Genomic DNA, 14,381 nt, shown 5'->3' on the forward strand with positions numbered 1-14,381 from the left:
CTACCTGCACAAAAGTCACAAGGATGCTGAGGTCTTCCTTTCCCTTTCAAAGGATGAGCGTATGCAAATGATGAGAGATATTATGGCGCGTTTGGCGTAGATTGGTATGGGTTGGGGTCCTTTTTTGGGAATCATACGATCGTAGGATATGATCGTAGTATGGCTTTGATACTTTCTGCATCTATATTTTAGAGGACTTGTTATGTTGATGTTGTTCATTTTGTTGGACTTGTTGGCTTTATTGTGATGTTTAAGTTGTTGGACTTGTTTGTCCGACTTTTCTGGTGGTTGGGCGCTTATCCTATGTAGTTGGGTGCTTATCCTTTGTTATCAGACTTGTTTGTCCTAGATGGCGCTTATCCTAGTTGTATTTTGTTGGACTTGTTTGGTGGGCGCTTATCCTATTATCTACTTGTTTGTTGGACTTATTGGGGTGATATATTTGTTGGACTTGTCTCATTATTATCTACTTGTTTATTGTTACTTTTTAATACTGTATTTTCTATATTCTTGTAGTATTAGAGCAATATGTAGACTCTAGATATGGACAGGACTTTGCTAGCTGCCATGACGATTCAAATAACAGAAGAAAATAGAGGGATGAATGGATTCAGTGTCATGGAATTTAACAATGCCCTCATCCATGTCAGCAATGCTCATAATCTGCACCTAAACATATCCCAAATAAAAAAAGAGGTTGTGAATATTAAAAAAGAACTACAAACAAGTAAAGGCATTGTTGGAACACGGTGAGTTTGATTAGTATTCAACGAGTAAGATGATTTCCATATGCAATGAACTGGGCACATCACATATTACGGTACGTATGTCCATGTAGTATGTTTATGTTTTGTTCTCTTATAAAATTACAATTCCTACATCTCTTATGCTGTGTTTTCCATGCAGTCTCACCCTGAAGATGTAAGTGTGTTACACACAACGACACGACTTGTTTGACGAATCCCTTGTAGTCTTTGGGGACGATTATGCAACTGGGCAGTGGAACTGTTCAGTAGGATCGCGCGACTAGGTTACTGATTATCTAACTAGGCAGTGGCATCTGTAGTCCAGTACTGTTTCTGTTTATTTAGAATTTATGGATCCAGTGTTGCTTTCTGTACTGTTATGACTCTTATTCTGTTTCTGGCTCTTAGCCATGTAAAATTAAAGCCCCATACTATGTTTATGTAGACTTTATGGATTCAGTAGTGTTGGTTATTTGGTTAATTTTATTTGCATTTTTGCAGGTTAATGGCAAAAAACAAGTTCTATGTGGTTTTTAAGGGAAGACAGGTAGATGTATATGACAGTTGGCAATACTGTCATGTTCAAGTTAACGGGTTTAGTGGAGCGTGCTTCCGTTCGTATGGAAGTAGGGAGGAGGTAGAAGCTGAACTTACTGCGTTTTTACATGGCATTAGTGGGCCCAATAAAGATAGGAAAGAAGAGACCAATATTCCTGGGGATTCCCAAGCCTCAACAAGCTCTTCTGTGACGAGTTCCTCTTCCAGTTAGGTTTTATTGTGGTGTTTGTTACTATGCTTTCTATTTTGTAGGCCTGTAACTATGTCAGATTATGAAATGTGACTTTTCTATTTAGTTTTCCCAATACAGTTTAATTGGCAAGTGAACAGGCGCAGGAAACCTTTTCTCTGGATTTCTCAGGTTTTTCTGCGCAAGTGAACAGGCGCAGGATTCCTTTTCCTGCACAGTTTCTTTTCCTTTCCTTTCCTTTTTGCCACGTCAGATTCATTTCCTTTCCTTTCCCGAGAAAACAAGTGAACGGACCCTTAAAGACTTCAGATATTGGGGGAAACTAAAAAAAAAACCAAAGACCTAAAATTACATTTGCATATGTAAGTATATGGATATTATGTGTTTATCTGCTACAATAAAATTTAATAATTTCATATATGATTTTAATAATTGAATTCATTATTTGGCATGCCATTGATTGTAAATGAATGACAAAAGAAAATTAAAAAATATAGAAAAGAGAAAATGAATGAAGAAAATGTTTAATTAAAACACTTTTTAAATTTAAGTATGGACTCGAAGATTTTTGTGCAATGAAATCTTTTATATTCGAATAATTGTTGGGTTTTTACGATTAATTTTATAGGAAAAATATGTTTACCGCATATGCTTTTATATATTGGAAAAAATTATATATAACTCATTATTATACATGTGGGGCAATTGATCATTGATTAATCGATGTTCTTATATATCTTTTCCAAATAACATGCATCCAAACAAAATAAATACTTTTCTAGGAAAAAGCTTTCTTTGAACTTTGTTGTACCAAACAACAGAAGTATTTCCTTGAAAAGGAAAGGAAAAGTAAAAGTCCTTGGAATGCCTTACTAGGGTGGAAAGATCTTTCCTACAAAGGGTTGATGCTTTGTTTCTCAACCTTGAGGTCATGGCTTCGATCCTAGCTTCCCTACCGAAAAAAGATCTTTCATACAAACCAAGGGCCCATAGGTAATATGTGGAACCTAGAAGCAACAACGAAAACTAGTTACTATGTGATGGGCGGGGATTTGATCAGTTAACTCTCGGTCAAGGAATTGATTTATGTAGCAAAATTCTTCAAAATTGTAATTTTCCAAATTTCATTCCCATTGTAAAAGATTAAAAATCGCAATTTAATCGCAATTTAAGGCTTAACTCAAAGTTATCGATTGAGAATAAAAAATGGGAAATGTTATCAACACTACCATATTTTGATGATCACACTCCTCACTTTCTTAAAAAGTACAGCTATTAGATGGGCCACAGCCTAAATAGGTTGTGCCCCCAAAATCATTTCCATAGGTTGAACCTAACCCTCCGATCTATAGAGGGTTAGGATCAACCTATGGAAATGATTTTTGGGGCACGCCTATTTAGGTTGTGGCCCATCTAATGGACGGTTTGGATCATCCTACGGTGCGGGCCATACCTTACTTTTTAATAAAGTGAGGAGTATGATCACCAAAATATGGTAGTGTTGATAACATTTCCCTAAAAAATTTATGATAATTTTGAGATTTAAAAAAAAAGAAAAGTGTTTGTAGTCTGCCGACTAGAGATCATTCTCTAGTCCGGCGAACAAAAAGCATGGGTCCACCTTATTTGCGTGATGCAAAGCATTCATTTGATGGGCCCTAACATAGAGAGGGTGTCCACAAAAAATCAGCTCCATAGGATCATCCCAACCCTGTGATTTGTGGAGCTTAAAATGGACGGCTATAAATTAGCACAAATCTATCCATTTTTTAGCTCTACAAATGGAAGGGTTAAGATGATCCTATGAAGCTGATTTTTTGTGGACACCCTATCTATGATGGGGCCTATCAAATGAATGCTTTTTAGATCACCACAAAAAATATGGGACCCAAGTGTTTTTGGTCGCCTGACTAGAGAATGATCTCTAGTCGCAGACTAGAAACACTTTTCTCTTTGAAAAATTACAGCAAAACTTGATTTTCATGGTAGAGGAAACAAAGTTCCATATCTATCCCCTACCAAAAGGTAAAAAAAAGTGCAGAATAAGTCAGTAATACTACTAAAACGCCCACCGTGGGGCTCGAACCCACGACCACAAGGTTAAGAGCCTTGCGCTCTACCAACTGAGCTAGACGGGCTTCTTGGTACACGGATGTCTTTTATTCAGTAAACATTCTTTGAATTAAAAGTAGAAATTTGCAGAAGTAATTTTAACTAGATTACGAAAGACCCTGGACAAAATAACAAAATAACAAAATAAAGCTTTCTATATGAAACCTGGTACGGGACCCTGTGCCGTTGCAATTGCAACATGAGTTCCCCATCGTTTTCGTTGATCTCCGATTCCCGTCTTTCCCTCTCCATACTTCTCTCTACTCTGGTTTTATTCTCTTATTTCTAAACCCTAATTTCTTCTTCTTCTCTCCCTCCCTCTTTCTCCGTCTCTCTTTCACTCTTCATCTCTTTTCTTCTGATTTTTGCAGGTCTTGGTTTTACTACTCGGCATCGCCATATTCTTGCTCGAATTTATCAGAAAGATGTCACTCCATCATTCGTAAGCCTTCTCTCTCAAAACCCTAATCTTTCCCCATTCCTTTCAAATTCTCTAATTTTCAACCTTTTCTCTCAATTTTTTGTTCTGAAAATTTGCAGCGCGGATGCGGTTTCAGATGCAGGGTTCTTCGATGATCCAAATTCATTGAAACGGGTAATTTCATTTTCCTTGGAGGATTTTTAGCTCTTGGTAAATTGCAGAACTGTTTGATTATATAGATATCTTTTATTTGTCTGATAATAGATTGCCATGTGAAAATATAAAATAGAAGAGATTTTGGATTTATTTCTGATTTCAGTCAATGAAACTGTGAATCATCCCGACATTAATGCGATTATTTTGCGCAGAATCCATCAGGCCTTGTTTGGACTTGAACTAATCATATTCAACTTTTACCTAGAACGAGCTTAAATTTATGATGATATCCTTCTAATTTGACCATAATCACATTATTTCCCTCTAAATTGTGGACAGAAAAAAATTTGCCTTGGAAAATTTTTCGGTCAGAAATTTTTTTCTTGCAATCCAAACGGGTCCTAATTGAACAGTTTATTATGCCTTTGTTTGCGTGATCAGTTTCCTGCCGTTTTATTATTTTATATTGGTATGCGATTTGGAATGCATAGTCCTAGCGTGGGCATTCATAGGGAAACTCATGCCTTTACTGTAGATCGAATTTTGAATTCATTGTGTAGAGAACACATCTCTTTATTGAAGAAAATGATTCAGGGTAGATTATGAATGCTGTCATGGTCACTGCCTTTCTTGGATGAACTTCAAACCAAGAGCTACGACCATAGCAATGTAGCAGTAGCTAAGTGACCTCAAAGTTCCTTTTTTATATGTTTTATAAGCGTAGAGAAGTGTAAGAACTGTTGGAGGTCTAGTTCTAGTTCTATTTTTCCTGACATATTTAAAAAATGTGGTATTTGAAAGTCCAGGTTGTGGCAGATGGTCAAGGAAATTTCCATGGAACCAAGTTCCTTTTTTCCCTCTGATTTTATAATTTAAGGAAATTATTATTATTATTATTTTATTTAACTACAAGTTTTTTACTGACAGTGACTCGTGACCTCATTCCACGGTTTTTATTGGATATTACATGTGCTCAAATTTCTATCTTTCAGGAAGAATGTGATTACATTGCTCAAATTTAAATCCAAAACATCATTTAGGAAGAACATGATTACATTTCTCAATGTTACGCAAGCATAAGAGCAAAATGACCAAGCTAACCTATGTTATTGCCTCCTATACTTGTTTAGGTGGAACTTGTGCTTTACTTGGTTTGCTAACTGATGTTAACAAAATCGTCTTCAAGAGCTTTGTGTCCCCTTTGTGTCTATGAGGTTGATGCTGAGACCATGCCATACCCACAATTGCCTGTGCGGGAAGTGAAAGATGGAAGTGTAGGTGATGTAGGACCGGGAAGAGAAATAGAAGAAAGGGGATAAAAGAGAAGAAGAAGAGAATAGATGAGAAAAGAAGAGAAGAATAGAAGAGGAATAGGGGAAGAAGAAGAAGAGAGAAGAAGAATAAGTAGAGAAGAAGAGACGAAATTAGGGAAAAGTAGAAGAAGAATAGGAGAAGAGAAGTAGAAGAAGAGAGGGAAGAGTAGAAATCTGGGGAAGAAGCTCTCAATCAATTCAATTAATCATCAAAGTTTACAATAAAGTTGTAAAGAGGCCTATAAATAGGCAATTAACAACCTAAAAGATAGAAACCTATTAAAATAAGAATTCCTAAAAGACTAAACTTCCTAATTCTAAATAACATGGAAAATAAAAGCCTAAAAACTAAATAACATGGAAAATAAATGCCTAGAAATCCTAATGGGCAAAAATGCCACTTATTGGCCTATTATCTGCATCATTCTCCCTCTCGGGAAGCGGGAAGCGTGAAGGGTCAAAGAAGCATGAAGGGAAGCGACGGGGAAGTGTGAAGAGAAGCGACGGAGAGCGACGGGGAAACATGAAATAATTGAAAAAATGACAAATTAAAAGTAAGTAAATTCCTATTTCCAAACAACATAAGCAATTTGAATCCAACCATTATAGATTACTTGCAACATGTACTTAAAGGCATTGTTTTAAATTTCTGCCGAAATCCAAAATTTCAGTCGAAATCCGATATTTCAGATTTAGGCTAGGACCAAAATTTAAAATTGAAACCGAAATTTAAAAATTTTGGTCGAAATTATAAGATTTTCACCGAAATTTCCACCGAAACCGAAATTGACACCGATATTTCGTTTTCAGCCGAGGCCGAAACTGAAAACCGAAATTTAAAACCATGCTTAAAGGAAAGTCATTGTTGGCTGAAATGACTGTGTTGACCAGTGCTTGATCAGATGAAATTTTTTTAGAAACCAAATTATGAGATTTTTTTACCGGACTTTGGGATTTATTATTGTTTGAATATGATAGAATTTAATAACTTTTAAAATTGGTAAAATACCTCATCATTTGGTAGTTAAGATTTTGACCCAACCTGGAATGGCTGGAAATTTTCGAATTTTGACTAGAACTGGAAAGTTGACTTTTTATTCTTATAGATTTGGGTCTTGAAACTATTTTCAATAAATTCAAATGGAGGGTATTTCCCTATTTACATGTAAATCTTAAGTAAGTGTACATTAAAATAGACATTAAAGACATTTACTGAAATGGCTTTGGAATTTGGATGTAAATGCCCTATTTCCCTGTAATTTTGTTTTCCTGAAATTATAAACATGTTACGAAGCAAAGATTGGGGAAACACGCTTCTCCATTTTTTGCTATGATTTGGCCGACACTTTGAATTTATTGCTGACACACGTGTCGTGTCGTGTCCGACACGACACCCGTGTCCACACGTGTCGACACTCCTTTAGACACTTTTAATGTACTGCTAGAAGTTTCAGTAACTTTATATGCATGCATGTGTAAGAGTGTGATACTATTTCTAGATTTTTAGGGGTTGCCATGTCAGATGCCTCGTATCCGTGTCCAAACACGGCACACGAATTTGCGTCCACAAATCATGATTATATGTACTTTCTATTTTAGCCGTGTCCCCGTTTCTAAATTTTGGGAGTTTACCGTGTCCGTGTCGACACGCGACACTCGTGTCCGTGTCCACAAATCATAGATTTTTTGGGAAGCGCCACATCTCTCGCTTTCGAAACGCGCTTCCCACCTTCCAGGGGCGTTTCCGGTAACTATAGGCTAGTCAATGGACTAGTGGGATTCTGGTGAGTTCCCTGATGGTTTGCCCATATTCAAAAGAAAGCAGGTGAACTAGTGTTCTTGAGATACCCTGTTAGCAAACATATATTGATTCATATGTTGGTCAGGTGCTTGTTCAACTTGAGTCTTTGGTATCAATAATTAATATAATCCATTGAAATTACACGTGACAGCCTTGTGAGAAAATTTCTTACTTTGAGAGGCAGTCACCTGAACATAGTAGATGCATCCCCATGACCGTAGATACAAATAGTCTAGATATCGGTCCACGAGAAAATTTTTAGGTGTATGTTGTCCCAAAACTGATATTATGAGGAGATTGATGATGTGCATGGTTGTATGAACGGCCTTTATCCTGAGATGTCGTGGTTTCCCTGAGTGGAACATCATGCAAAGGCCCACCTTAGTGATGTCACTGTGCCCGTGTTTTTCCACGCTATTCTGGGAAGGCGTTTGGGTGCTAGAAAACTATTGCAGAATGCCATGTGAGTGCAATAATCCCTAAATGTCTGGATATGCCTTCTGCCATGAGCTTTACTGTTTGATACACGTTACATGGTGGTCATTGACATACGTATTAAAATGCGAAAAGATTGATAAAACATTAGCTTTGTGTTTTAAATTGAAAATCCAAGTATAATGAGAGAATTTATCTAAGAGGATAACATAAAAGCTTGAGCCAGAAAAAGGAGGGGCATGACTTCCTACATCAGAGCACAAAAGTTTAAAAGGAAAAAGACATTTGGATATTTACTCAAAGAACTCAATGGAAGTTTAGCATTCTTCTACATCTATGATAAATTTAACCGAGGATACTTATTACAAGAGATTCAAACAAAAGACTTCAACTCTTGTAACTGTAGAGTATGATTGTTTGGGTGACCCAATCAATGACGCTACATTGACAATGATGGAGAGTACTCGGGTGTTAGTTCAGAAGTGTACAGATGATGTAGGTGGCTGCACAAGCGCACCTAGCGAGGAGCTTCCTTTATTAGAGTATACAAGATTTTTTTATTCAACTTATTGATTGTTGGAATGCAATTCACTTAACCTGATTAGGTGCACTACAACTAAGTTCTAGTTTCATGGTTTTATTTTTCATCCTTTTAGGTTTTTGATTTGGCAAAGGATTGTTTATTTCCGTTGTCATACTTTAAGAGAGGTTACAGTGGTAGCTGCAAGGTTTTAGGTTTTGGGTTCAAAATGTGTCACAATCATGGTGGAAATGGAAATATTTTGGTTTCAATTGAAAATTTCGGTGGAAAACCTATTAAGTTACGGAAACATGTGGAAATATATGCAAATGATAGACAATTAAAATGAAACTTCAAGAAGTGCTAGAATAATCACAAATGCATACTAAAAAACAATCACATAAGCAAAAAAAAACCCACCTGTAATGGTTTAACAACATGACATGCGCTGCGCACATGTTTGATAATTCAGTCCGTACTCCATACTACAAATTTCACACATAATTCATTTGAATATTTATACATAATATATACATAATTCATGTGAATATTTATACATAATATATACACCACATTTTACATGCAACTTATATAAATATAATTACGTAGCACATATTGATATAGTATACTACTAATACAGCTAGCCCTCCCCAGACCCCGCAATGGCGGGAGCCTCGTGCACTGGGCCGCCCTTTATACTACTAATACAGCTACGGTTTTGGTTTCGGTATGCATTTCGGGGGGATGGAGATGGAAAACATTTCAGTCGTTTGTGTCATTTTCGGTGGAAATTTAAAACTATCGATAGTTTAACTTCGTTTCTGAGGAAGGTACTTATAGGATGCCATTATATATTTGTAAGTCTTTACCCTTTTAGTTTCTCTTGTAGATATTATTGATTGTAAAAGGAAAGGAAACAATTTAATGCCATATATGCATTCTTTGACTTCTCTTTTTTCTAATTATGCCATGTGGTATTTTGAATCTTGGATGGATCAAATAAGGAACGGTAATTTTATCAATTTAACACCATAGTATTATGCTTTGAGGTTGATAATTTTTGAGTGATTAATTTTGTGATCTTTTTAGTCATCTGGTTTTCCAAGAAGATTTCTTAGAAAAATATTATTATAGTGATGGTTATAGTACAACATTGCAGCAAGTTATTCAGGTTTCACTCATTTGATGTTTTCCAAATTCCCAACTCTTGAGCTGCTTTAGTTGTAAGTATCTTTCAATTTCAGGGCCTCACCAGTTTCCTCTTGATTTGAGAAATTTTTTTGGTTTACAATTCAATAAATAGGTAATTCACTTGATTATAACTAAGAAATTGTACTCTGACCAATATTAGGTTTTCGCAATCATATAATGTTGGCACTACATTCCTGGCTATATTATGCATGCATCTTGGTGAAACAAGTAATTGTAAACTTTCAAAAATGGTGTGCAGAAATGCTGACTTTGATGAAAAAATTTGTGCCAGGTTGCTTGCCCCTCGATCTCTGATCCTGCAGAGAAGTACATGTCTTTGATAATTCCTGCATTCAACGAGGAGCATAGACTTCCAGGAGCTCTTGATGAGACCATGAAGTAAGTTGATGAATGATTAGTATGGTGTAAGTTGGTTCATAACATGTATCCAATATTACTAATGTTTGTACTTTTCACTTGATACATGTTCTCAACTCAACTCAACTCAACTCAACTAATCCTTTGTCCCAAACTAGTTGGGTTCGGCTAATGAATCCTTTAGAAAATTTTCATGAAGAAGGTGAAAGAATCTACCGGGCTCAAATTGACTAAGTCTAATCGTGACACTAGACGAAGGTCATGTTTTCTGTTATTTTCCTAGCCATCAATTCTTTCCTCACTGTTTCTCCCCAAGTTGTTTTCGGTCTGCCCCTACCTCTTTTTACTCTATCAACTTGGCACAAGTCACTTCTTCTCATTGGAGCATCCAAAGGCCTACTTTGGATATGCTTAAACCATCTTAAGCGGTGCTCTCTCATCTTCTCCTCAATTGGTGCCACCCCTTGTCTTCATTTTTAATTCTATCTAACCTTATGTGGCCGCACACCCATCTAAGCATGAGTGTTAAAGTATGAAATATAAGTTCAGGGCTGACACCCTTGCTAATGTCAGAGTTTCATGTATAGACATTTTTTTAAATTGGCAAGAGATGGCAGGGTTATAATTTTGTCTTTCATTTATTTTCTTTAGTTTTTTCCTCTGTTTATTTTGGCTTTTTTCCAGGCTTCTTGTACCGTTCTTCCTTTTAATGCATATTATCTGTCTCAAAATAAAGGGTAAAGAAAAGAATGAGAAAAATGTAACACTATTGCATGATTGGATGAGCTTTTATTTTTTAGCAGTTTTTTAAGTTGTAGGCTTATGTTGAAGGTAGTACTGTTGTTAATATGTTGTGACATGCTGCCTGTTTTGATTTATCAGAGAAACCAACAGATATGAAGTTCTATGTTTTATGAACATGGTGAGACACTTGAATGTGGGTAATAATTCTTCTTGTACATGAGTTATAAGTGCTAATAGAGATTTTTTTTTCCGGTCTCCCATATTTTTCCTCATTTTTTTCGTTATGCTTCCAGTCTCCATCCAAATTCTGTCCATTTGCCAATGATACTTGATCCCATCGTGTCATTGCCTCTTCATTTCTTTGCACTGTTCTCCACTTCCAGGTCATCTTTCATGTCCTTTTGATACTCTTGTTTATCCTTAACAGCATTACTAACACACTCATTACTATAACAAATATCATTCAAAACACACATGCACACACACTCATTACTAGTAGAAACTTCTTAGATTCCCACCACTACCTGAAATAAGCTAAAATCTTTTGTTGCTTCTTCTGGGGTGCGTTGAGTGATTATCTGTACAGATAGCCAATTTGGTTTATTAAACAGTGCATTATAGTTCTGTAATGATAGGGGCCCAACTTATCATGTCTGATTCGACGCGACACCAATATTCGCAACAGATACTTCATGGATACTTTTGTTGGTTGAAATAATTGTCATGATTCAAACATGTCACTCTCTTCGAATTACCTATAATGTTTTTTGCTTGTTAGTGTTATATATCTGCAATTATAATTTGAGTTTACTTGTCATATAAATCCCATTTTAAATGTTATTGTTAGGTTCATTATCTAAATTAAATCTAGTTAAACTTAATGAATTTTATTTATGTATGTATTGTGTAACTTATCTCAATTCATGGGATACCTGTATCTGTATCCCTGTCCTGCATTTTGGGAAATGCCCAGTCATATCTCCGTTCTCGTCTCCATGACCGTTCCCATTTCCCTTTTTCCGGGTATCATAGTTTCGCCTAAAATCTGTTTTCTTTATTGCTTATATTGATTGTGCACATGCACACTTCTGTATGTGCTCTGTTGTTTAACTCAAGCTAGTGAATCCATGTGAATGTTCTATACTTAGTGTTTCTATTTCCTCAACTTGCAACAGTTCATATAACTATTCCATACCGAGGTTCCATTTGGAACTCTACTTTTTGTTTTTCATCACATGTTTTGTTCCACTGGAAAGTGATTTGCATAATGATGGCTGTTGTAGAGAGGCGTAACTTTTCATGATAAGTGTGTTAATACTTGGGGTATGCTTGTTTGTAGTTATCTCCAACAACGTGCTGGAATGGACAAGTCCTTTTCGTACGAGGTATATTTAATTTATATGGCAGAGTTCTGAAATAGATTTTGAACGTGTATGCATTTAGTGTGGGGCTTGTTGAGAAGGGATGACATGTAAGATCACACAATGGAGTGGCATACCACCTTCACAAGTCTATCTGCTTTTCTTTTTTGTAGGTTAATCATCTTTATAAATCAATTTGCATTCAGTTATTTTCTAGGGCCCAACTAAATGTACAATGGTTTTTTTATGTGTTTTGTTCGTAGAGCACACATAAAATATATTATATTCAAAGAGGAAACTTTTTGGTTTATGGGATGTTTTCTTGTGAACACACACACTGAATTTGTGTACGCACTATTCTTTCATGCATTAAATTATATTAGGCATATGCGAGATAAAACAATACCACATAAACAATATTTTATCATGTGTCCAATTGGGTCCTTAATCTCACATATGTGAATAACGGTGTTTGGTGTTTCTCTCTGATTTTTTTATCCATGTATTTTCTCATTTCATGATTATTGTATTTTTAATGAAAATTTATGCATTGGGGATTATTTTTACTAATTTGGTATGTGGAAATTACCCAACAAATCTTTTATGTTTTTGAAAGCGCTCTACTATACTCCCAACTGATCCAAAATTATGTTTCCTAGGCTGGATTTTTGTTCAGAGCTTAGGTATGTGTCCTTATTGGAGTATCGAGCCATTGAGGCATTTGAGTATCACCTGCTTATATAAAAAAAGGGATTGTTAGGGAATTTTGCGGAAAGGCATTTGACGGCTGACTTTTGCACGAGAAAACAGCCACACAGGCTCACTTTTCAGCTGATTTTTTCTTATTCATTTAATTCATGAGGTGGCCGTTCTCCATGCAAAAATCAGCCGCGAAATGCTTTTACTCGAATTTCCCTAGCAAATTCCTATCAAAAAACAAAACAAGAGCCCATATTAGAGCTTTGGTGGATCGATATTTAAAATTATTGTTCAATGTTTTCTTTAGTCCAAACTGGAACACATTTTTATTTTTGAATGGCAAAAATTGGTACACATTCTTTTATTGGTTTGGAACACTAGTGACTGGCTTTGTATCTTTCAACCAGGAGGTTGTTGTCCTTTGGAATAAAAATGAGATCTGTACCATTTTTCTCATGAGCTATTTTTCTTCTTGGATGTCAATGCTATGGCATAAATGAGAGCAGCTCCATTCAAATTCTAGATTGAATAATGATTTGCCTTTTAAGTAAGGGTTTGGAAGGTTATAGATTCCTCTTGTAGTCATCTTGCTAGGATTTAAATGACAATTTTTTCTTGTAGTCGTTCTATGTCTAGGGATGGATGTGAGATCCTACTTTTGCAATATATGGTACCGTAACAAGTGTTTTACATTTTGTGGTTCCTTCTATTACCCCTTTAGAATGGAAGCCATCAAAATACTTGATAAGGCTTGAAAGTAGAATTATATAAAGAAACAAAATTAGCCAACTCTTAAAGAGATGTTTCAAGAAAATCTATTTTGTAGTTGTTTTCCTTGACATGGCTAGAAGGATAAATAATGTGAAAGACTAAATTTAGTCGAATCTTGAAGAGATGTTTCAAGAATATCCTTGATCTCACTCTTAGCTCTGCTTTTAAATGATTCTGTGGGGTTGCTTTTCTAAATAGGGAAAGTTGAACAATTAGAGTAGCATTTTTTCCTTAACCGTATGTTTTCCCCTTGGATCTGCTCATAAAAGTTCGATTCGTTTGATAAATTGTCTCTCAACTTAAGCTTACTTAATTGTGACTTCTTAAGATTCTATTGAAAACAAATCTTAGTGATTCATCGGGTGGGATGCCCAAACCAACTAAGAACCTATTTATTTGTTCTGAAAGGTCATATAGAATTATTCATTTTACTAACATAAGGTCATATAAAATTAATCATTATACTAACATATTTAGTTTAAGGAAGATAGAGACCATCTTTCGCATTTCAACTTAGAATTCATCATTTTGAATCAAAATATCACAGATGGGGCATAAAGTGTCCATAAGTTACTAAGTAACCCCAATATGAATATGAGTGGAGTAGGACAAACATACACTGAATGGCATATCCCTTTGTTTAAAAATTAAAATCATACCTAATATAAGAAAGATAAAAGAAGTTTTGATGACATTTTGGAATCCCTTTGCAATAAGAGTAGCATTTTTTCCTTAACCGTATGTTTTCCCCTTGGATCTGCTCATAAAAATTCGATTCGTTTGATAAATTGTCTCTCAACTTAAACTTCTCATCATGTTGATTAACACACTGTTCTATCCTTTTATGAAAGCTAGATTCTTTAAATTGATAATTGTTTGAGAAGTTAAATGGTGCAATTATGAGTTGCTTAAGTTCTGGAGTCTAGAATGCTTGATTTGAAATCTATGGATGGTTGTGATTTGCACTGATGTAAATTGAATTAGT

The 14,381-nt window shown here is 35.5% G+C and overlaps 1 protein-coding gene and 1 non-coding gene across 4 annotated transcripts in view; one reads left to right on the forward strand and one right to left on the reverse strand.

Moving 5' to 3' along the window:
- Positions 1-3,559: 3,559 nt before the first annotated feature.
- TRNAK-CUU (transfer RNA lysine (anticodon CUU)) lies at positions 3,560-3,632 on the reverse strand. Its single transcript has one exon. It is a non-coding gene; the product is annotated as a tRNA-Lys (tRNA).
- A 111-nt stretch (positions 3,633-3,743) lies between these two features.
- The window catches only part of LOC143880166 (uncharacterized), a 34,773-nt gene continuing 24,135 nt past the window's right edge, over positions 3,744-14,381 (forward strand). For all 3 annotated transcript variants that reach the window (XR_013251520.1, XR_013251521.1, XM_077382952.1), the window contains exons 1-5: positions 3,744-3,874; positions 3,978-4,048; positions 4,147-4,201; positions 9,736-9,842; positions 11,905-11,950. Coding sequence is in view for 1 of the 3 variants with exons in the window: in XM_077382952.1 (XP_077239067.1) it covers positions 3,806-3,874; positions 3,978-4,048; positions 4,147-4,201; positions 9,736-9,842; positions 11,905-11,950 (348 nt within the window). In the remaining 2 variants the exon portion in view is untranslated. The remainder of the gene's footprint in view (positions 3,875-3,977; positions 4,049-4,146; positions 4,202-9,735; positions 9,843-11,904; positions 11,951-14,381) is intronic.

The sequence above is a fragment of the Tasmannia lanceolata genome, unplaced genomic scaffold (genome assembly GCF_043159265.1).
Source record: "Tasmannia lanceolata isolate RefF3 unplaced genomic scaffold, GAP_Taslan_0.1 ptg000006l, whole genome shotgun sequence".
In the NCBI taxonomy this organism is placed as follows: domain Eukaryota; kingdom Viridiplantae; phylum Streptophyta; class Magnoliopsida; order Canellales; family Winteraceae; genus Tasmannia; species Tasmannia lanceolata.